The sequence below is a fragment of the Vulpes vulpes genome, chromosome 12, assembly GCF_048418805.1.
Source record: "Vulpes vulpes isolate BD-2025 chromosome 12, VulVul3, whole genome shotgun sequence".
Lineage (NCBI taxonomy): Eukaryota > Metazoa > Chordata > Mammalia > Carnivora > Canidae > Vulpes > Vulpes vulpes.
In genome coordinates, this window is record NC_132791.1 from 100171999 (window position 1) to 100196276 (window position 24278).

Here is a 24278-nt window from a genome sequence, read left to right on the forward strand (position 1 = left end):
GATTGCACACCGGTACCGTGGGACAGTAGGCGGCCTGTGGGGGATGTAGACTAGACTTGCCGACGGGGAGGCGTTCATCGTGCACTTTACGGGTAAACCTCGGGCTGCCACTGTGTGCCTCGCGTGCTGCAGTCCTGTAGAGCACACACAGCCGTACCGACATCTGTGTCCTGGCTGATGGAGACCGTGTTCTCTGAATTTGATTTTTTTTTTTTTTTAACTTTGCGGGAGAGCGTGGGGAGGTGCAGGAGGAGAGGGACAGCCAGAGCGCTCGGGGCGGGCGGCCTGACCGGGGCTTGGTCCCAGGAGCCTGGGACGCTGACCGGGGCGAAAGCAGCTGCACCTGCTGCCCAGCGGCCACTGCTGCCCAGCGGCCTGCGGCTGTTCCTAGAGGGACGGTTCCCCTCGGGAGGGGGTCTTCCCGCGTGGAGAAGGCTGCCGGGCATTTCTGGGGTCGCCTATCCTCCTACTTGGGGTGGGAGGGCGAAGACCTTAAGGGAGGAGTTGGAGGGCAGCTGAAGGTGGGACCAGAGGCCCGGGTTTGGCCTGGGTGCTGTCCTGGTGGAGCCGGGTGGGGCTGTCCTGGGCCTGCCTGGGCCCCCACCCCGCAGTGTGGACGCCGCCTCCCGGCCTGCCCCAGCCCCCTGCCCCGGGCCCCTGCCCAGGCCCCCTGTCCCGGCCCCCTGCCCAGGCCCCTGCCCAGCCCCTGCCCAGGCCTGTGGCCGTGCACCTGCTGTTGCCGCAGGTGGGGCCTGTGATGGGTCTGGAGGGGGTTTCCCCGAGGCCCGAGGGCTTGGGGGGGGACCCCGAGGCGCTCTGAAGACTGAAGCGCAGCGTACAAAGGGGAGCAAACTTGAGTGATCAAATCCAGGTGCAAAAGGAACGTGAGTGTGCAAACCGACGCCGTGCCTATTGAAAGGTATTTTACCAGCCCTGGAAATCCTCCCGGTCCGCTAGAAACCTGGAGAGCGTGCTGCAAGCGCTCGTAGACAGTTCGAAGCTTCTGCAGTCTTTCGAGGGACAGCAAATAAATCCTCTGACAGCCTTGTGCAATGTTTTGAGCAATATTCTTCTTCCTCTCATTTTGGTCCATGAGGATGTCTCTCCAGTATGCTATTCCTGTCTTATGTATATATGTAAGCTTATGGTCTTTCCAAAACTGAAGCCGACCCTGAGTTCATCGGCTTGCAGGTCTGTACCTCACTGGCCTATGCGGAGTGTACATTTGGCTGAGCGCTTCCTCCTTTGCAAAGCTTTTATTGAAAAAGTCATTGGTGAAAGAAAAATGCATTTTTATGTTTATTGACTTAGGGTTTTTTGTTTTTTTTTTTAAGATGCCAAAAAGAAAAGGACTTTCTATCTTAACTTTTGGGGAAAAAGGATTGTAATAAAATAAAAATGTTGAATTCTTGAAACACTGGATCAGTTTCTATTATAAGATGCTACGGTGTGAAATGGGAACTTCATTCTTTTAAAACAAGTCTAACTTTGTGAAGGATTTTGCTTAAAAATCAGCTCAGTGTGGCATCTGAAAGATACAAGGTATCTAGTGTTTGTGCAGATCATACAGTTTTGGCTACAGGCTGTGTTTTGAATTGGTTATTTATTAGATTCACTAATAATGCATCTTATTCACATGGGTTCAAGGAAATAGTCAATTTCTGTGGACCAAGTTTTTTCTTGTGGGTAACTTTTAGGTTTCCATTTTTCCCCCCATAGTATTACCTTATTCTTTTTTTTTTTTAAGATTTTATTTATTTATTCATGAGAGACACAGACCCTGTCTCTGCCTCTCTCTCTCTCTCTCTCTCTCTCTCTCTCTCTGGCAGAGGGAGAAGCAGGCTTCATGCAGGGAGCCCGACGCAGGACTCGATCCCGGGACCCCGGGGTCACGCCCCGGGCTGAAGGCGGGCTAAACCGCTGAGCCCCCCGGGCTGCCCGTATTACCTTATTTTATTTAGAAAATGATTCTTAATGCTTCATTATTTTGAGAAGAGGAAGGAGGAGTTATAAAGGACTGGTGCAGTGATTAGAGGGAAGGTTCATATTCTTAAATATTAAATTTTAGTTTTTTAATTGCTTATGCAAAAAGACGAGCTGTTAACTTGGCAGCCTTTATTTTTGCAGACTCAGTAAATTCCCATGACTACATTTTAATCAGTAATGAATAATTTCCTACTAGATTTCATGATAAAATGCTTAAATTTGCTCATTTTATTTTGTTTTGCTGATTTCTAAATTCCATTCATGGTGTTGTGGAAAGAACCCAGAAATGTGAGATCTAGGCAAGTCACTTGACCTCTGGCTCTTGAAGATCTTTCATTTTGACTAGATGCCATTTCAGTAGTCTGCAGGTTTCAATACAGGAAGATTAAACAGTGGTTTTCAAAAGTATTTCAAAGTGTTATAAATTATTAACAGATAACTATTTCCAAATTACAGCTTGAGTTTTTTTTCTAAGTTATACAAAATTGTTTTGTATTTTCAAAGCTGTTTGTAAAGATTTTTTTAAACAAGTGATTTTTAATGTTCTAAAAATCTCCTGCCCTCACCAGCTTATTTGTAGACTTTAAATGAAAGATGAAAATGCAAAACAAATACTTTAACCTAGTGAGAAAATTATAAGATATGCAGACTTTTTTTTTTCTGTACATAACACAGAAATGACTTATGTTTGTTTCTAGTATCTTTTCTAGTTTTTTCTTTGGTTTATTAATCAAAGGAGAATTTTCAAGCTGTGGTAAAAGTCTACCTTTTTACTTATTCTACCACCTCTTCTCCTTTTCCTTCAGTCTCCCCCTCTCTTTGTCTGTTTCTGTTTCTATTCTCTATATTTAATACAACCAGGGAAATGAAAGAAAAAAAAAACCTATGATTTGTTTTGGAAAAATAAATAATTGTGCATTTTACCTATGGTGAATTACTATAATGGTTAACTTTTAATGATTCATTAATGTAAAGTATAAAAGTTTTGTAGACTAGTTTTTGAAATACGACTTTTGAAAATATGAGGGGTAACCTACAGATTTGTTGCTATTAAAGAAAAATTAATAGGCCATCTCATACTGTAACATCTAAATATAAGATCTAAAAATTCGGATTCTTTTAATAGAATTTATTTAAATTTAAAATTTAAATAAATTTATTTAAAATTTAAAACTATTTTAATTTTAATAATTTAATAATTTTTAAAAATTTAAAATGATAAAATAATAACGTGTTCTTTTATAGTTTGGTTTAATTGTGAAAAGCTAAGGATTGCCAGTTTCTAGTCTTACATTAGTAATTGAATTTAAAAGCCTGGTCGTGTGCGAGTCTCATAGAATCAAGAATTATAAGGGCCTTAGGGATGGTCTCATCTAGCCACCTTATTTATCGATGAGAAGACAGTTTCAGAGAGCATAAAAGTAACTAAGGATTTTTAATTGTTAATGCCAGAACCCATTTTAGAATCCAGATCTCCGAACTATTTATAGGTGTCAAGTTTTTGAGCTTGATCTATCGAGGCTTATTTCAGAGACTGACAGCTTGGATATACTTTTGTTTATAAAAAAAATAAACTAGATTCCCGTGTGAATCTGTTACTTATCTGAGAAGATAAAATTTATATGAAAAAAAAAAAAGTCCAAAGCATGGTAAAAGCCATTGTCATATCATCCTTGCGTGAAGATAATCCTTTGTTCTTGCAGGTAGGAAGGAATTTATTTGCCACAAAATGGTAATTCCTTGGAAGACCAAGACCTCACATTAAAGAATCAAGGCATCAAGTTTAGAAATTATTTCAGCTTCTGTTTCTTTCTTTTAGAGAAACAATACTAAGAAGCAAGAAAACACTTAGGCCTTTATGTTTCACTATCTTCAGAAAATAAATCACTGATGAAATGTATTGAAGTGCTGCCTTATGTCCGTAAACGTGTAGCTTCTATTGCCTCCCTGGATGTCATTTGCTAAAAACTATACTGGCTTATTTATCTGACACATTTGTACTATTTTTCATTCCACTATTGAAAAGGTCACTCATGAGTATACTGTAAGTGATAAATACTTGCTTCTGTGCGAGTGTACTGCCCCGTATCAGAGGAGAGCAGGCCAGTGTGTACTAGCTGGTTATCCCCGTACAGGTCCTGGTGGTCGAAAGATGCTTGGTAAATTAACACGAGTCCGAAGCCACAGCAGAGTTGCGGTTCCTTTCTCAGCGGACTTGTGACCTCGGGTGGTAACAGGCGCGCGTGTGCGCGGCAGCTGTTAGGCTGAGAGTCAGCGCAGCAGGATTTGCAGCCCACCTGCACACACCTGTGGGGGCACGCGGAATTCCAAGCAGGTGCCCCGGCACGGCCAGCCTTTGTCATTTGCCCCTTTGTGTCATCTAATCCCGGTTTATTATTAGTGTGCTTGCGTGAGGATGTTGCCTGATAGAGGTGGCTTATCCTGTACCTGCAGTTACTCTCCTTGTGGGAGTAGTGATAGCTACTTCTGGTCTCTCATTCTGCTTTCAAAAGGTGAAATCAGCTCGTGGCGTGTGTACTTTTAGGGTAGGTTTATCCACTTTTCCTTACCTCTTTCATAGTCTTAAATGGCTACGTAATATCACGACTATTATTTTAATTAAGTGAGGTTTATGACAGGCAGAGTCAAACTTTTGTCAACCTCTGCCTAGCATGTTTGTGTAAGAAAGACCTTCGGACAAATTTGAAAGACTGTTGGTTTATTGCATTTGGAAAATCTTTGTGAGGCAGATTTGTAGGCACTTAATGACAACTATAGCTGAGAATTTTCCTTTAAAAATATTCCTCTTAGTCTGGCATGGGTTGTGAAACTGAAAATGTTCTCAAATGAATTCTGTTTCTCAAGGCTTAAGATTCTTTCCCGAGAATGCTAAGGGATTATTTAGCTGCGATGCTAAACGTAACGTAAGGTAGGGTATTTCTAACTGGAGGTGGATTGAAAAGAGATCTTTCTTTGCATAATTCATTCCACGAATAATTGAGTGTGGACTCTGGTGGGCACTGTGGCATGTGCTTTGGACATTATAGCGTACGAAAGTAGATACTCTTATGTTTCTAAATGAAGTGGCTTAATGGTCTTCCTAAGACAACGGCGTGCCCTTGTTTAGGGACAAGTAAGTGATGTTTCATGGTAAGGAAATACCACTAATTTTGGCATATGAACTGATAAAGTGAATGCTGGGTTTTCAGCTGCCTCTGATTTGTATCTGGAACACAGCTGTACTCCTTAATCATAAATAAGAAAATAGATCATACTTTTTGATTCATTCAGTAGTGGCCCAGACATTACCTATTGTTACTAGACATTACTTTGTTTTACTTGGATAAACTTTGAGGTTAGCATCGTTAACATTATGATCATGCCCTCAAAATGGATTTGAAATACTGGAAGTAAATTGGAAATGCCCTGTCGTCGTTTTATTTTGAGTTTCTTTTCCCTATTCTTTTTTCTTTTTTCTTTTCTTTTCTTTTCTTTTCTTTTCTTTTTTCTTTTTTTTCTTTTCTTTTCTTTTATTCTTTTCTTTTTCTTCCTTCTTATTCCTTCATTCCTTCCTTTTCTTCTTCTTCTTCTTCTTCTTCTTCTTCTTCTTCTTCTTCTTCCTTCTTTTTTCTTTCTTCTTCTTTCTTCTTTCTTCTTCTTCTTCTTTTTGAAACTAGAGGTATTCTAATTTCACTTGTGTCTCATACCAGGGCGAGGATTCCTCAGTCACATAGGAAGCAGCTACGGTTCTCAGAACGTGGGCTGTTGGAAATGAACTGACCTCAATAGTGTGCAGGGTGGAGTGAAGGAAAGAGTGATAATTAGACTCCTGTGACCCAGGAAACTAAGGATCTGGTCTGTTTTATGAGTAATTAGGTGTTTGACCTTGAAAAAAATCATTTAACATCTCTGGGTTTCTTCAGATGAGGGGTCTAGGCATTAATTGGATCAAGTCTCTGGGCTTTGATTCCGTGGAACTGGCACGTCCGTCTGCTGGTAATCAGCACCACCGTGTGAAGGGGAGCTGACAGTCTAATATTTTATTAATCACCTTTTCAGTAATATTAGTGTCAGTGGTAATTTCTTATGTTTTTACCCTACTGTTTTTCTGGAAATGTAGATTGTAGAATATTTCTGCCTAAAATTTTATTTTTTATGTGAAGTAGACCAGATTCTGAAGTAACCAGTTGAAGCCACATGCCTCTTGTTTTATAGTCTAGTCCTGCAGACCGGGATCAGCATAGATTATTAAGCCCCCCTCAGTGGTGGTCTGTTTCGATGCCAGTGGAACGAAGCATTTTTCTTTGTCAGGAGCTATAGGTGTTAATCAGTGAGGCAGCGTAATTACCCATTCTTCCCCTTAGTTTTTATTTTCCCCGCACTGGTACACGGTATCTTTGTGGCAATGTGATTTCTTTTTCTTAAAGCAGTCTTCAGAACTTTGTGTTGAAATACAATTTTGCTCTCTTGAAAGTTTTTATTAATATGTGTTACCTTACCAAATTTCAGGTTTATCAATTTATAGTCATTTTCAAGCACATTCTCAAAACAAGCTTTCAACTCTTTTGTACATGTTTAGAAACATGTTTAAAGAGATAGTAATAGTATGACCTATTAAAAGAATACTTATTTCAGAAATTTCTATAATTTTAGTGTATTTATTAAATATAGTTAATTATATGGGTTTTGGTTTAATCTTTTTTTTTTAACCAAACACTAATTTTATCATGTCTGTTGTTTTATGACTGTTTATTCATTGCTTATTTGTGCATTAATGTGAATGTAAAACTAAATATTATTTTTTGACTAACAGTGGGCTTTATATATTGATTAGTAGGAGAATATCAATTTTAGTTTTGCTTTATTTTAAAATATTACCAAAGCATTATTTTTGATAACTTTTTATTTAGATATGTCTTCAGACTTAACAGAAAACCTTCAAAAAAAGTAAAAGTAACTCATTCCTATAAAGTTTTTTTTTTTTTTTAATTGTGGTAAATAACAACTGTAAACTCTTTAGACTTACCAATTTTTACTTTTCTTTTTTATGCTTTTTTTCCTCAAATTTTTATTTAAATTCCAGTTAGATAACAATACAGTGTAATACTAATTTCAGGTGAAGAATTTAGCAATGCAGCATTTCCGTATAACACCTGGTGCTCGTCACAAGTGCCCTCCTTAATCCCCATCAACTATTTAGCCCACCAGCCCCAGCCGTCTTCGTTCTGGTATGATGGTGGTCTTTGTTTTATTTTTTATTATTATTTTATTTTTGCCTTACTTTAAGTCTGTAAGTATTTGTTTGAATGATTTGAAAATATGGTGCAAATATCATTTTCTCTGAAATACTTCAATATGTAGTTATTAAGAACAAGGACATTCTCTTACATTACCACAGTACACTTATCAAGATCAGAATTTAATATTAGTACCATATCATCTAATCCACAGTTAAAATTCAAATGCTGATAATTTGTCCAGTTATGTACTTTACAGAAAGTATTTTTTTTTTTTACTTCAGAATCCATCCAGGATCATAGAGTACATTCACTATCTTTTAAAGTTTTTACTGTCCTTTAATATAGAATAGTTCTGTAGCCTTTCTTTGTTTTTCTTGACCTTGACATTTTCTTTCTTTTTTTTTTTTAATAATTTATTTATTTATTCATGAGAGACACAGATACACAGGCAGAGGGAGAAGCAGGCTCCATGTGGGGAAGCGATGCGGGACTCGATCCTGGGACTCGATCCCTGGACTTGATCCCAGGACTCCAGGCTCATGCCCTGAGCTGACGCTCAACCACTGAGCCCCCCAGGCGTCCCAGACCTTGACATTTTCAAAGAGTATAGACCAATTATTTTGTAGAATGTCTGTGAATTAAGGTTCTCTGGTGATGAATTTTAGGTCACACATTTTTGGCAGGAACATGACCAATGATGTTAAGAAGAACGTGTTGTCTGTCTTAATGATGATTTTAATTTGAATCACTTGATTGATGTGATAACTGATCTTCTGTAAAATTACTATTTTTCCATTTGTAGGTAATTTGTAGAGAGATGCTTTGAAACTATGTGAATATTTTTTTTTTTTTTTTAGCAAAACACTAGTTTTAGCATCCATTGATAATAATTGCATCATAACTTCCTTATCTTCTTAGTTAACATTCTGTAAGGAGAATTTTCTTCTGTGTTTATGTTTTCCTTGATTTATGTTGATAGCATTGACTTCCATAGTTTCTTTTTTTTAAATTAATTTATTTATTTGGTTATTTGTTTATTTTATTTTATTTATTTATTTATGATAGTCTCACACACACACACACAGAGAGAGAGAGAGAGGCAGAGACATAGGCAGAGGGAGAAGCAGGCTCCATGCACTGGGAGCCCGATGTGGGATTCGATCCCGGGTCTCCAGGATCGCTCCCTGGGCCAAAGGCAGGCGCCAAACCGCTGCGCCACCCAGGGATCCCCATATTTTCTTTTGTAATATATTACAGTTCTTTGCTGTCATTAATTTTTTTGGTGCTCAAATATCTCAGATTTGGGTAATAGGAGCCCTTCCAGTGAGTACTTCTCTGCTGGCATAACACAGTGTTTTAGGCTTATCTTGTATTTGTCCTGTGTTAGTCCTGGAATCAGCCATTTCTCTAAGGATTCTGATTCCTTTTATTGGATAATGGTATTTAGAAGCTAGGTATGCTCATTACTACTCTTGTGATATTACTTGTAGCCTCTTACTGCGTACAAAGCTAGGAGACACACAACCTACCAAATACCTACATCTCCCTATGTGTCTGTCATATATATCATATATATATCTATATATGTGTGTGTGTGTGTGTGTTTAAAAAAATTGAGTTCATGTATCTTCTATGAAGAGGTTTTTCAGAGCTTTTGTCCATCTTTTAAAAATGGGTTGCTTGTCTTATTGAGTTGAAAAATTCTTTATATAAAGTCATTTGTTAGATCTATTGAGAGTATTTTCTGCTTGTACATGGTTAGCCTATTTATTTTCTTTTGACAAGAAAGATTTTTTTGTTTTGTTTTGTTTTAGTTTCAGAGACAGAATTTAGTGCTTCATCAGTTGCATATAACACCCAGTCCTCATTACATCAAGTGCCTTCCCTAATGCCCATCACCAAGTTCTCCCATCCCTCCACGCCCCTCCCCTCCAGCAACTGTTTGTTAAGGGTCTCTTATGGTTTGTCTCCTCTGATTTCGTCTTATTCTACTTTTCTCTTCCCTTCCCCTATGTTCATCTGTTTTGTTTCTTAAATTCCATATATGAGTGAAATAATAGGATATTTGACTTTTGCTGATTGCCTTATTTTATATAGCCTAATAGCCTTTATTCCATCCATGTCATTGCAAATGGTAAGATTTCATTCATCAATGGCTGAGTCATATTCCTTTGTGTGTATATGTATGTACACAGACACACACACTACGTCTTTCTTATCCATTCATCTGTCGTTGGATATCTGGTCTCTCCTTATTTTGGCTACTGTGGACATTGCTGCTATAAACATTGGGGTGCACGTGCCTCTTTGAATTGATATATTTATATCCTTTGGATGAATACCTAGCAGTGCAATTGCTGGGTTTTAGGGTAGTTCTACTTTTAGCTTTTTGAGGAACCTCCACGCTGTTTTCCAGAGTGGCAGCACCAGTTTGCAGTCCCACCAGTAGGGTAAGAAGATTCTCCTTTCTCCACATCCTCACCAACTTGATGAGAAAGTTTTAATTTTGATGGTCTAAATATCCCAGAGTTTTCATTGTATGGTTATTGTTTGCCATGTTGAAAAAAATTTCCAGGTATGGAGATATTCTGTTCTTTATTGTTTATCATTTTAACTTTTATGTTTAGATCTATGATCCATCTTGAATTAATTTCTGTAAGTGGTGTGAGGTTCTTTTTCCCCCCATATGGATAGCTAGTTATTTCAACACCATTTGATGAAAATATTTTTATTTCCCCTGAATTGTTTTGTTGCATTGTCAAAAATCAATTGGATTTACAGGTGTGGGTCCATTTATGAACTCTGTTCTGTTCCAGAAGCTCTTTCATTAGGTTATCCTTATGCCAACAACTCACTATCTTGACTATTGTAGATTTCTCATAAGTCTTGAAATCATATTCTCTAAGAGATTTCTAACTTTTTTTCCCTTAAAGTAGTTTTGGTTATTGCAAGTTCTTTGAATATCTATGGGAATTTTAGTATCAGCTTGCCAGTTTCTTTACATAAGGTTGCAACTTATATGTCAGTTTGGGGAGAATTGATATTTCAATAACATTGAGTTTTATGGCCCATAGTAATTGTATAGATCTTCAGTTATTTAGGTCTTCTCTTTTTCCCCCTCTCTGCTGTATTTTAAAGTTTTTAAGAAGTCCTATACATTGTTTTTATTAAATGTATTTTTAAGTATTTTGGTTTTATTTTATTTTTTAAAAGATTTTATTTATTTATTTGTGAGAGACAGAGAGAGAGAGACAGAGAGAGAGAGAGAGAGGCAGAGACACAGGCAGAGGGAGAAGCAGGCTCCCTGCAGGGAGCCCTACATGGGACTCCATCCCAGGATCCCAGGAGCACGTCCTGAATCAAAGGTAGATGCTCAGCTGCTGAGTCACCCAAGTGAACCATATTTTGGTTTTATAATAATATTCTCAAATAGAATTAAAACATAATTTCTAATTATTTCCCACTAGAATTTTAAAATAACTAGTTTTGGTATATTGACCATGAATACTAAGATCTTGCTAAATTCAGTTAATTAGTATTGTTAGTTGCTTAGGAGATGCCTTAAGATTTTCTTTATAAACAATCATGTCATCTGGAAAATACTTCTTCCTTTGCTATCTTTAGGCCATTTATTTCTTTAGTTTTCTTGGCTTATTGCACTGGCTAGAATTTCTAGAACAGTGTTAAATAGACAAGATGAGAGAGACATTCTTGCCTTTCATAGAGGAAAGAAAGGCATTGTATTTCATCATTTGTGTAATGTTAGATGGTCCCTCCCATTCCATTTTCCTTTCTTAACTAAGAGATCCTTTCTATTCCTAGTTTGTTGAGGTTTTAAAAATCATGAATAGATGTTGAATTTTGTCAAATATTTCTATATTTAGATAAATACATGGTTATTCTTTTTACTTTAATGTGATTTATAATAATTGGATTTTGAAAGTTAAACTACCTTTGCATGACTGGGATAAACCCCACGTGGTCATGATGTCTTCCCACTGCTTCGGTTTTCTGAAATAATTCGTGTAGGCTTGGTATTATTTCTTCCTTAAATGTTTGATAGATCTTATCAGTGAAACCACTAGGTCTGGAGTTTTCTTTGTAGGAAAGTTTTTGATCATTAATTTATTTAATAAACATGAAGGTATTGAGATTTTTTAAATTTATCTTGTGTTAGTTTGGTAACTTATCCTTTTAAGGAAATTTTCTACTTCATCCAAGTTGTAAAATTTATTGGCTTGAAGTTTTTCATAATATGCCATCATTACTCTTTAAAAAATATATTTAGTGTCTGTAGTTATCTGCCCTTTCATTCCTGAGATTGGTAATTTGTGTTTCTTTTTTTAAAGAGAACTTTGCTAGGGTTTATTGGTTAATTTTTGCAGAGGGTTCTGGTTTTAGAATTTTTTCTTGATTCTTTTTATTTTCTCTCTCTCTTTTTTTGTTTGTTTGTTTTTGATTACCAGTCTTTGTTATTTTCCTTATTCTACTTCCTTTGTTCTTCTTCCCAGTACCTTTGTGTTTAGTTAGCTTTGCATTTTCTCATTTCTTAATGTAGAAACATATATCCTTAATTTTAATATTTGTCCTCTTATTATAAGCTTTTAAAGCACTGCTTTGGCTACATCTCACAAATTTGATTATATATATGTATATATTATACATATTATATATATTGTATATGTGTATATATGATTATGTATATATGTAATATATATGTATATATATATTTTAAGATTTCTTTATTTTTTTTAAGATTTTATTTATTTATTCATGACAAACACAGAGAGAGAGAGGTAGAGTACACAGGCAGAGAGAGAAGCAGGCTCCCTGTGGGGAATCTGATGTGGGACTCAATCCTGGAACTCCAGGATCACGCCCTGAGCCAAAGGCAGACGCCCAACCACTGAGCCACCCAGGAGTTCCTGATGATATTTTCATTAACATTCAGTTCAAATTTCTATTTCCCTCTTCATTATTTTTTTTGACTATTAGCTTGTGTTATTTAATTTCCAAATACTTGTTTACTTTTCTCAATATTGTATTGCTCTAGCTTTCTAATTTAATTCTTTTGTGGTCTTTGGAATTTCAGTCTTTGGAATTCATTGTGACTTACTTTATGGCCTACCATATAGTCTTATCTTGGTGAACGTTCTTGAAACACTTGAAAAGGAGCTTTGGTAAATGTCATTTAGGCCAACATGATCAGTAGTATTGTTCCTATATTCTATAGCTTTACAAATTTTTGTTTAACTGTTATCCCTATTTATTTATTTATTTATTTAGAGTATTTGGACATGCCAGTGAGGGAAGGGGCTGGGGGGCGGGGCACTGGGAGAAGGAAAGAGAGAACATAGGCAAGTTCCAGGCCCAGCACAGAGCCTGATGTGGGACTTAATCTTAGGACCTTGAGATCATGACCTAAGCCAAAGTCAAGACTCAGATGCTTAACCAACTGAGCTACCCGGGTGCCCCTATTTAAAGAGTATATTAAAATACCTAGCCATGATTGTGGATTTCTGCCACTCTTTAACTCAGCATTTGTTTCATGTGTTTTGAAGCTGTGTTACTAGGGTATACACACAGTTTATAGATGGTTATGTCCTGATGAATTCATCCTTTTCTCATTATGAAATCTTTCAAATTACTATGTGGTGTCATTCCAACTTCAGATTGAAGAAATTCCTTCAGCATTTCTTATCATATGGATTTATTGCCAGTGAGGTTCCTTTATTTGAAATAACCAATTTTATTGCTTTTTAAAATTTTGCCTGTTTTATTGAAGTATATAACTGATAAAATTACACTTAAGGTGTACAGCATGGTGATTTGATATTATATACTTTGAGATATTATATACATTCCACAGTTAGGTAGATCTACACATTTATTACCTCACATATTTACCGGTTTTAAATTTTTTTTGGTGAAAGCACTTAAGTTCTATTCTCTTAGCAAGTTTCTGTTATACAATATAGTATTACCAACTGTGATCACCATTGACCCTTAGACCTTATTTGTAACTGAAAGTTTGTATCCTTTTACTGTCTTTTCCCCAATTCCCCTACCCCATGACCCCTAACAACTATCATTTTACTCTGTTTCTGTGAGTTAGTCTTTAAAAAAAAATTTTTTTTAAGTTCCGCATGTGAGTGATACCATGTGATGTTTGTCTTTCTCCTTCTGGCTTATTTCACTTAGCATAATGTTCTCCGGTATTATCCATGTTGCCACAAATGGCAAGATTCCCTTCTTTTCTAAACAATAATCCATTGTAAGTGCATGTTATGTTTTCTTTATCCATTCATCACTGATGGTCACTTAGGTTATTTCCAACCTATGGCTATTGTGAATAATGAACATGTTAGTACATGCATCTCTATAGTTCTTGTTTTTTTCTCTTGTTGATGTGATCTATCACGTTGATTGTATTATGAGTGTTGAACCACCTTTGTATCCTGGGGATAAATCCCACTTGTTTGTGGTGAATAATCCTCTTAATGTATGGTTGGATCCTATTGGCCGGTATCTTGTTGAGAATTTTTGCATCCATGTTCATCAGGGATAATGGTCTGTAATTCTCTTTTTTGGTGGGGTCTTTGTCTGGTTTTGGGATCAAGGTAATGCTGGCCTCAAAGAATGAGTTTGGAAGTATTCTGTCCCTTTCTTTCAGAACAGCTTTAGCAGAATAGGTATTGTTTCTTCTTTAAACATTTGAAAGAATTCCCCCGGGAAGCCATCTGGCCCTGGACTTTTGTGTCTTGGGAGGTTTTTGATGACTCCTTCAATTTCCTGAGAAAAGGGCCTCTAAAGTCAAAAACAAACTTTAAAATGAAATAGTAAGAATCAAAAAAGAAAAACAAAAACAAAAACAAAGAAAGGGGGTGGTGAGGAAATGGTGACAGAGAATATCGTCCCTAAAGAGACCTAGAGGGTCATCCTCTTGGTTCAGAGTGTATTTTTTCTGTATGTTAGATGGTGATCAATTCCAAATTTATAAAAAACCAGCAGAATTTATATAGAGACCTACCATCAATCACAGAAACATAAACAAGTTAAAAGAGGAGGGTAGAATGGGAAGGAGCAATATAGTGTTACAGAATGAGCCACCCTGGTGTTCCATTTCTTTCTGTGTGTATTTTGGTCCATGTGTTAGAAGTTACTAATTTCCACTGTTATACAACAAAATGAGACAGAAAGAACAAAAACCAAAAAGCATAACTCGTAATCTACCAAAATTATATTCAATATGTTGAAGGCATCAAAAAATGAAGAATATATCTAAGACATGAAATTGTAGAAATATGAAATTCAAAAAGGAAAAACCTTAAAAATGAAGAGTTGGTAAAATATTGTAGTTAAGGCAGGAAAAGAAAAATATATTAGAAATTTTTAATATGAAATCAAGACGAATTGTAATGAAAGAAAACCCTCTCATTCAATGTACTATTTTCCCTCAGTCTTGGAGCTTTCCAGTACTGCTTGGTCAGTAAACTTGGTCTTCCCCTGTTCTTCCAGCTGGTCTTCTGGGGAGGGGCCTGCTGTGCTGATTCTCAAGTGTGTGTGCTTTGGCAGGGATGCCCCACCCCTTGCCAGGTACCGGTGATTATGAGCTTTTTATCCCATGAGGCCTTTTTCCCTAGAGGCCCTGCCTCTTCCAGGTGAAAGGCAAAAAGAAGAGAAAAAAAAGAAGAAAAAAATGGCAGCAGCCAGATCTCCAGCTCTGCAGCCAAGAGCTCCCTGAGAGTACTGAACTGCAGTGTCCCAGTCCCCAGTGGCCTAGGTGCTCTTGGGGGCAGTGCGTGCGCTGATCTGCACAGCTTGCAGGGTGTCCAGTGGTAGGAGAGTTCTTGCTTTCCTGTGTCCTCCCTGTTTCTGCCGGCCCCTGGGTAAACAGAGGTCACCCGGATTTGCCCCCTCCTGCCCCCTCTGATGGGGGCCTGTGCCACTCCGCGTCGCCTCTCCCGAAGGGAACGGAGGACAGCTGCCTCAGTCCGTTACTGGGCTCTAGGTTAACGGGACCTGTGGAGCCACCGCATAACCCACTGGCTTCTCCCAAATGCCCTGAGGGCTGCACTCCAGCCCTTTCTGGAGCTCCGACCATGATCTGTGGTGAGCTTTCTCCCGCCCATCCCTCCTCTTATAGTGTCTCTGGGAATATTGAGGCTTCACTGCCCCTCCTGTGATTGTGCCCTATTTCCCTGCCAAGGACTTTTCAGTCAGGGAAGACTCAGGCGTGGATTTTTAAAGTTCCAGCGCTGGTGGCGGTTCCCCTTTGGGCCAGGTTTGCCTGGCGCGCCTCCCCCACCTTTCTTCTTAACCTTCCTACCTTGTCAGACCTGATCACTTTTCTCTCTTTAGCATCCCAGCTGTTCTCTTTACATCTCAGGTCAAAGTCATAGGTGTTCAGGATGTTTTGAAAGTTATCTAGGTAAGTTGGTGGGACCAGGTGAGTGGAGGACCCCGCTCTTCCTCCGTCTTGCCTCCTCCTCCTCATCAGTTTACATAATACTGCGTTGATTCCACTTTTTGATTTTACATAATAATGCTACTTTGAAGATTCATGGGCCCGTTTTTATGTGTACATATGTTTTCATTTCACTTGGTTAGATGGAAGTGAGTGGAATCAAGGAGTGGAATCAATGAATTGTATATTAACTCTTTGTTTAACCTCTTGTGGAACTGCCAAGCTGCTTTCCAGAGTGTCTGTACCTGTTATGTTCCCACCTGCAATGCACAGTGGTTCTAATTTTCTACCTCATTGCCAACACATTATTTTTTGCCTTTTTGATTATAGCCTCCTAGTGGGTACAAGGTGGCATTTCATTGTGGGTTTGATTTGCTTTTCCTTGGCTAATGTCCTTGAGCATCTTTTCATATCTTTATTGGACTTTTGGTATCTTTGTTGCAGGAAAGTGTAGATTATTTCCCATTTTTAAATTGTGTTATTTGCTTTTGCAATGAGTTGTAATTATTCTTTATATATTCTGGGTATAAGTTTCTCATACACTATTTGCAAATGTTTTCTCCTATGGGTTGTCTTTTTTACCTTTGATGATGTCCTTTGAAGCACAAAGGTTTTTGCTTTTGACCAAGTCTGGTTTATCTCTTTTTTTCCTTTTGTTTCTTTAGTGTTGTAGCTAAGAAAGGTTTGCCTAACCCAAGATCATAAAGGCTTACTTCTGTGTTTTCTTCAAAAAGTTTTATAGTTTCATCTTGTACATTTAGGTCTATACTATGTTTAGAGTAAATTTTTATATATGTTATAAGGAAAGGATCCAACTGCAGATTTTTACATATGGTTGTCAAGTTGTCCTAGCAATGTTTGTTAAAAAGAGTATTTTTTCTCTATTGTTCAAAAATCAATTGACTGTATTTGTAAGGTTCTATTTCTGGATTTGCAAGTCTATTCCATTGATCTATTCCATCTTTCCTTAGGCCAGTATCACACTGTTCTTGATTTTTATAGCTTTGTAGTAAGTTTTGAAATCAAGAAATGTGAATCCTCCAACCTTGTTCCTCTATTTAAAGATTCCTCTGGCTCTTCTGGGTCCTTTCCATTTCTATAGTATTGTATGATCAGTTTGTCAGTTTCTGCAAAGAAGTCAAGAATTTGCTGGGGTTTGCAGTTTATTTGTAGATCAACTTGAGGAGTATTGTCATCTTAACAATATTTTGTCTTCCTATCCATTTACTTAGGTTTTTAATTTTTTTCAACAGTGTTGTCTTGTGGTTTTCCAAGTACAAGGTTTGCACTTCTTTTGTAAAATTTATTCCTGAGTATTTTGTCCTTTTTAATGCTGTTACTTACAAATGTCTTTTGAATTTCAAAAAGTTTTTTGCATGTATATACCTAATAGCTCCCTGTCTGTATTCTCTACTCCTTGTATTTCTTCTGTGTCTTATTCTAATTCCACTGAAACCCTGATACCATGAAACATTCCGAAAACATTTATGTGACTTCTTTCAGCAGTCATATGGCATTTTTATTTTGTGTCAATTAGTGTACTGACAGGCATTGGGGGTATAGAGTTGATTAAACATCTTATGTTTTCAAAGAGGAGACATAAACATGGTATCTAAGATTTATCACAGTGAAGATTAGAACTATGTATCAGAAGCACCATAGAAGAGGGATCAAGAGACTGTTTTAGAGAAGGTCACATTTAACATTGACCTTGAAGTGTTGGTAAGGATTTAACAAACTTTGGAAGACTTTCTATTTAGTCAACACAAGATAAATCATGAAGGCATAAAAGTACCTGATGATTCATAAAAGGTGAATGGGCTTCTATGGTTAGTATCAGATGAATGCAGGAAATGATTGAAGGCGAAGTAGGAAGTACAGAATAATCAATCTAGTTGTGACAGGTTTTAATAAAACGGTAAGGATTTTGTGGGCACTGGAGAATTCTAAGATTGGGGGTGGCATGGGATTTTTTTTTTCAAAAGCTGGGGAGATGTTGATAAGATGTGTAGTTTAGATAATTAACTGGTGTTTGGTGAGAGTGGATTACAGTGGAGAGAATATAGGGCCAGAGGACCAGTTAGAAGTCTGTTTCAGGGGCAGCCCGGGTGGCTCAGCGGTTTAGCGTCTGCCTTCAGCCCAGGGCCTGATCCTGGACACCTGGGATCCAGTCCTACATTGGGCTCCCTGCATGGAGCCTGCTTCTCCCTCTGCCTGTGTGTGTCCCTGCCTCTCTCTCTCTCTGTGTCTCTCATGAATAAGTAAATAAAATCTTAAAAAAAAAAAAAAGCAAAGCAAAGTCTGTTTCAGTATCCACGGAGAGAAGATGAAGGTCTTAACTAGGCAAGCAACAGTAGAACTGAGAGGAACAGATGACTTTGGATTCTGACAAAGGTTTTGATTGTTTGATTCCAGAGTTGGGATAGGGAAGGTGTTCAAGATAACGTGAGTTGTCTCATTTGGTTTACTGGGTGAATGGTAATGTCTTTCTGGTGCTTTGTTTTTTGTTGTTGTCAATTTGCTATTTTAGTTGTGCTAAGTTACACAGGCATGGCCTCATTGGCCGTGAGATTGAACTCAGTCTCCTGGCCTATCACCCTTTTCCAGAAGAGGCCACACTGATGTCATGTGCCTCAGAACCCCAACCCTCTAATCTCATGTTGCTCTTCCGGATATGGAGTGGTCATGAATATTACCTACATATGACATTGAATTGTCAGGAGTATTATGTAATACGATACTGGGGGGTCATGAATATTACATACATATGATATTGAAGTCTCATGAATAACAAAGACACTTCTTGGATTTTGAGTTTCCCAGAAACGGGGTAAAGGTCAGTAATAACAACCTTTATTATATATACCCCAAACTCCTTTAAGTCTCTCTTCTGGCATCCACGTTTCCAGATTCTTTGTCTAATCTGCCATTATCTTGAGAGTTGGTCCTTCTGAGGTCTGTCTTTTTGGCTTGTAGATAGCTGACCTCTCCCTGTGTCCTCACAGTCTTCCTTGTGTGTGTCTGTATCCTAATTTCCTTTTCTTATAAAGACATCAGGCATATTCAATTAGGTCCCACTTATAAGAACTCATTTTACTTTAACGACTTCTTTAAAGGCCTGATCTCTTAAATACTGTCATATTCTGAGGTCCTAGGGTTAGAACTGCAACATAGTATTTTTTAGGGGATGCAGTTTAGCCTGTTACACCTGCTTTATTTCTGTTTCCTCTGGATTTTTTTGTTTATCTCACTTCCATCTCTCTCATATATTTTCCTTGACCATCTTACATAGTCTTTGGCTGTCCTTGTATGTTTTAGAGTCTGGGGATAGCTGATATGTTTAGTTTGTGTATGGGCAGAGTTTCTTTGTAAGTGGCTTTTCCATTGGGTGATATGATTGCAAGGAGGTCTTTTTTTTTTAAGATTTATTTATTTATTTATTTATTTATTTATTTATGATAGACACACAGAGAGAGAGAGAGAGGGAGAGGCAGAGACACAGGAGGAGGGAGAAGCAGGCTCCATGCAGGGAGCCTGATGTGGGACTTGATCCCGGGACTCCAGGATTGCGCCCTGGGCCAAGGGCAGGCACTAAACCGCTGAGCCACCCAGGGGTCCCCTTTTTTTTGAGGGATAAGGACCTTTTTTCCCTTCAATTTCTCCGGAGAATAATAATCTCCTTATTCAGACAAGGTGGGGTTGGGCAGTGTGGGCACAGACCTTGCTGACAGAGGTAGAAGAGCAGAGGAGGAAGAGGCCCAAGTAGTCCCATACTTGGCTCTGCAGGTTGAGACTTCATCACCCTTACTCTGTCTGGTATCCTGATTCCTGATATTCTTCTGTCTGGCTTCTTCAGAGACTGAACTACTGATCTCCTGCTGACTGTACGGTGAAGGCAGAGGCCAGGGTGTCTAATTTCTCAGTATGTAAAGATTGAGATAACCAGCAAGTTCTTGCTATTTTGCTCTGAACCTTGCCATCATCTTCTAGGGCATCTGAAACTTTGAGCAATTGAGGGGCTCTGTGGGGGTTTATTAGTCAGGTTTTATTATTTATTTGTTGCCTACTACATGCTAAGTACTGTGCTTTGCTAGGATTTATCCTATGTAATCGTAAGTGTAACCTTGGAAAGGTTCTATTATTATTAGGGCCATTTTCCTTATATGAAAACAGAAGGTTTAAAACAGAATTGGTAAATTGGAGCACCGGGCCTTGAATACGGATGTATTTGACCTTAGAAACTACACCTTTACCAGCTGTGCTATATACTCAGAATAGTTGGCAAATTCATACTTTTGCCTATATGACTACATTCTAGGTTTTATAAAAATGTCAATATATTGATTTGACCACATTAAAAAAGAGAATAGAAAAATAAAGTGAAGTTCAGTATACCTATGGAATATAAATGTATTTTAATTTTTATGACATGATTAGTCAGGACATCTTCCTTTAACAGCTTTGAGAGTAGACTAGTTTCTATTGTATTTTTGGGATTAAGCAGGTGTAGGCTTGGAGCTAAATGGTGACATTAGGTTCTGTCATTATATTGAAAGTTCCAGGACCAAGGGCTTAGTTGTCTGTTATTTTTCTGACATTTCCCCCCACAGTACTAGTTGCAGTGTCCTTGATAAATTCAGTGTTCAGTAGATGTTGGCAGATAAGCTCAATGCCAGCTAAAAAATTTCAAACTATATGTTTAAGCATACTTTTTGTGTTTTGGTACTGAATGTCTAGCATTCTTGTGTTTTTAGCTAATGCTTATTTCAGTTGTCACTAATCGTTTTCTTTCTTTTTCAACAGATTGCTTCTGTAACTAGATCTCCAGTTTGCTCCACAAAGTACAATGTCCCGATCACGACAACCCCCTCTAGTGACAGGCATCTCTCCAAATGAAGGAATACCGTGGACAAAGGTCACAATTAGAGGAGAAAACTTGGGGACTGGCCCAACTGACCTCATAGGTAAGAGCAAGAACTATGTTTCTAAGGTAAATGCCTTTTTATTGTGGGCAGTTGAGACAAGGTGATAGAAAGACAACATTATGGTCTGTACAGAATGATCTGAATGAAGATGAAAGAGTTATTTGTTCTGGCTTTTCTGTTTAAAATCATTATTTTATCAAATCTCGTCTAACTTGCTTTTCACCAAGTTGTTCAGAAAGTTTCCCACAGCTGAGATTTGCCTACGTTTCCTCAGCTTTGCTCTCTCCTGCTTTGATTGCCCAGGACCGTCCTAGCTCTATTTGCTCACTTCAGCTTTCCCCCTCCCCTCGTCTACAACTGTCTGTATTCTGTGGTGCTCTGTGGATTATACCTCTTCTGTTCCTTCTTGCTCTTCAAATCAAATCTAAACTCTATCTCCTGGAGCTCTCAGTCCCACTTGGCTCTTATCCTCACCCCACCTGGAAGAAACTGTCCACTCTGATCAGGTGCGTATTTTTACCAAGGCCTGTGAACCTTATTCCCTTTTCTCTGCCACATTATGCTCCATCATGGGTGAGAGCACCATCATGAATCTGAAATACAAATAGTAACTTGAGATTTTCAACAAAAAAAAAGCTCTTCAGACTGATTCCCACCCATGCTAATCTATCTTTTTATTTAGGCTCCCCTAATATTTATATATTTATGGTAAGCTAAATTATGGTTTTTAGGATCTGTTTATTTTTTTTGAAATCTTTGTAAGTTCAGGGACATGCATACTGTGTATCCAGTTGGCACTGTATAAATATATTTATTTTTTTATTATTTATTTTAGGAAAAGGTTTTTCTTCAATTTCTTTTCTACCATATATATTTTTACATGTTCATTTGTATAGTGTCTGTCGCCTCCCACCCCTACCCTATAACATGGAAAATTTTTACTGCTGATTATTTAAGCATTCATGTTTGTCAGTGCTTCCCATCCTTGGCTTGTCTTTTTTTTTTTTTAAAGTTGTTTGTTTTTTTAAATTACACTTAGTTAACATACAGTATAATGTTCATTTCAGGTGAACAATTTAGTGATTCAGCACTTCTATACAACACCTGGTGCTCATCCCGAGTGCACTCCTTAATCCCCATCACCTATTTTTTTTTTAAAGATTTTATTTATTTATTCATGAAAGACACAGAGAGAGAGAGAGAGGTAGAGACACAGGCAGAGGGAGGGAGAAGCAGGCTCCATGCAGGGAGCCCGATGCGGGCCTCGATCCTGGGTCTCCAGGATCAGGCCCTGGGCTGAAGGAGGCGCTAAACTGCTGAGCCACCTGGGCTGCCCCTCCCCCCCATCACCTAGTTAACCCATCCACCCACCAACGTCCCCTCTGGTCCCCTCTGGTAACCTTTAGTTTGTTCTCTATAGTTAAGTCTCGTGTTCTTCGTTTCTTCATTTGCCACTCTTTTATCCCCCTATTCTTGTTTGTATTTTTTCTTAAATTCCACATATGAGTGGAGTCATATGGTATTTGTCTTTGACTGTCTTATTTCATTTAGCATAATACCCTCTAGCTCCATCCATGTCATTGTAAATGGCAGGATTTCATTCTTCTTATGGCTGAGTAATATTCCATTATATGGGTATGGATGTATATTTGTATGTACACACATATGCATATATAACATACACATTTATACACATCTTTATCCATTCATCAGTCGTTGGACATTTCCATAATTTAGCTATTGTAGATAATATTGCTACAAACATTGGGATATATACCTTGGCTTGTCTTAATCTCCCTTAGAACTTAAAAAAAATGCTCTGGACTGCTGTGTCTCAGTCTCTAAAGATGGAGCCTAATCACTCTTTTTCCAAAATACAAATGAGTATCAGGTACATCCAGGATAGAGAGCAAATTATAAATATTATTGGTCAGTTAGGATTATTTTCCTGTGAACTCTGAGATACATTCAGAATAGAGATGCATTCAGAATGAGGAAGGAAGAGACAAGAGACTTCAGTATATGCTACTGAACATATATCCCAATTACTGTATAAACTTACTTGGATTCAGACATTCTCTTGACTCTTCTTAATTTGAGGGACCCGTTGGTGAAGTATTGGAGATTACGAGTTGGAGCTTATTTTTCTTGCATTTTTGGAGCAGGTTGACAGACTGTTTTTTGGTCATTTGGAAAGCCTTGGAAAACAGAAAATGAAGTGGAACTCGGCACTATGCTAAATAAATGAGTTTTGCACTTCCCAGCGAATTCTTTTCATGGCGTTATTTAAATGTCTTATTTTATATTGTTTTCTCTAGCCATAGGTTTTGATCCTTCAGTAAATAAAACTTTAGTTACTCTTATGAAGATAGTTTTATCTAATCCTATGTCTTGGTTTTTGACATAGCTCATTCTAAGTTTTTCTTTATCCAAAGTAGAAAAGTCCCTGGAATGCATGGAAGTAAACCATACAGATGGAAGCTATGTCCTATGTCCTACATTTTAACTGGAGCTCCCAACATGACAGTTATTAGTCTATGTAAATTTTAATCTTGCTTTAGCCTCAGGCAATGCTATTCTTATTTGACTAAGTGTGTATACTTCTATAAACCTTGCTAGTTCAGCTTTCAACCTGCCTATGTATTGCCAAGAAACCATTTTTTAAAAAAGCAAACTCAATCTGCTAAATAATTTGAGTGTTTTTAGCTCAAATGATATCTATACTAGCCAAGTGAAACATTATAAAAACAGTTTATTTGAAATTCTATAAGTTAAAGATGTTATTATATTTTATGAAGCAGATTTCTTAGTTTGCAGTAACTTAGCAAAACTGTGCTTTAGAAATTAAGATATCGGTCTTATGATCTTATTTAATTTTTATGGCATTTAAAATGATCTGTTTGAATCTTTGTTTCAAATAAATGGTGATTATTAATTTTTTTAGTTAAAATGCAGAGCAGATATTAAATCAGAGAAACCCTGATAGCATGAATAAACTATTGTGCTGGGTAGTTTTTTTTTTTTTTTTTCCAGCTTGTACTGTCATGGGTATCCTTTGTTTTTGCTCATCTGAACATGCTTTTAAGGCTTCTTGTCTATATATTGGAAATCTCCCATTCCTCAGTTTTAATCATAAGGTTGTTCTCTAGCAGAGAACCTCTATTAGGAATGGTGTTAAGTCCTGATATTCACTCTTGGGTTGTTTTTTTTTTTTTTTTTGGTTTTGTTTTCTGAAATGAGTTAATATTTAAAATCACAAGAATCTTTTTGATATCATAAAATTTTAAAGTATTAAGCTAATGTATTAACCTAGAGTGACATCAAAACACCTGCCATCTATAACACCAGCACTGTTTAGTATATTAATCAAAACCTTTTCCATCATTTAAGAAATACATAGACTGGTTTATATATGCATAAACCTTACTTGAGCAAATATTCATTGAAGTGTTAACACAGTGCTTATCTTGACGATGGAGAGGAGTGCTATCAATCTCTTAAATAGTTGACTTTTTTTCAAAGCAAAATGGATTTTCAGGAAAGATAGCAAAGACACTCCCATTTTGAAAAAATAATTTGAATTACAAATCCATTTTAAAATGTGTAAATATCATTATACATTTTAAAAAACCAACCGAAACCTTAGTCCTGAAGAATCCT

The 24278-nt window shown here is 37.5% G+C and overlaps 1 protein-coding gene across 15 annotated transcripts in view; it reads left to right on the forward strand.

Annotated features, from left to right (window-relative positions):
- Positions 1-24278, forward strand: part of EXOC2 (exocyst complex component 2) — a 214910-nt gene that overhangs the window by 24592 nt on the left and 166040 nt on the right. For all 15 annotated transcript variants that reach the window (XM_072729245.1, XM_072729255.1, XM_072729259.1 and 12 more), the window contains one exon: positions 20497-20657. In XM_072729245.1, the coding sequence (XP_072585346.1) occupies positions 20540-20657 (118 nt within the window). In that variant the 5' untranslated portion in view covers positions 20497-20539. The remainder of the gene's footprint in view (positions 1-20496; positions 20658-24278) is intronic.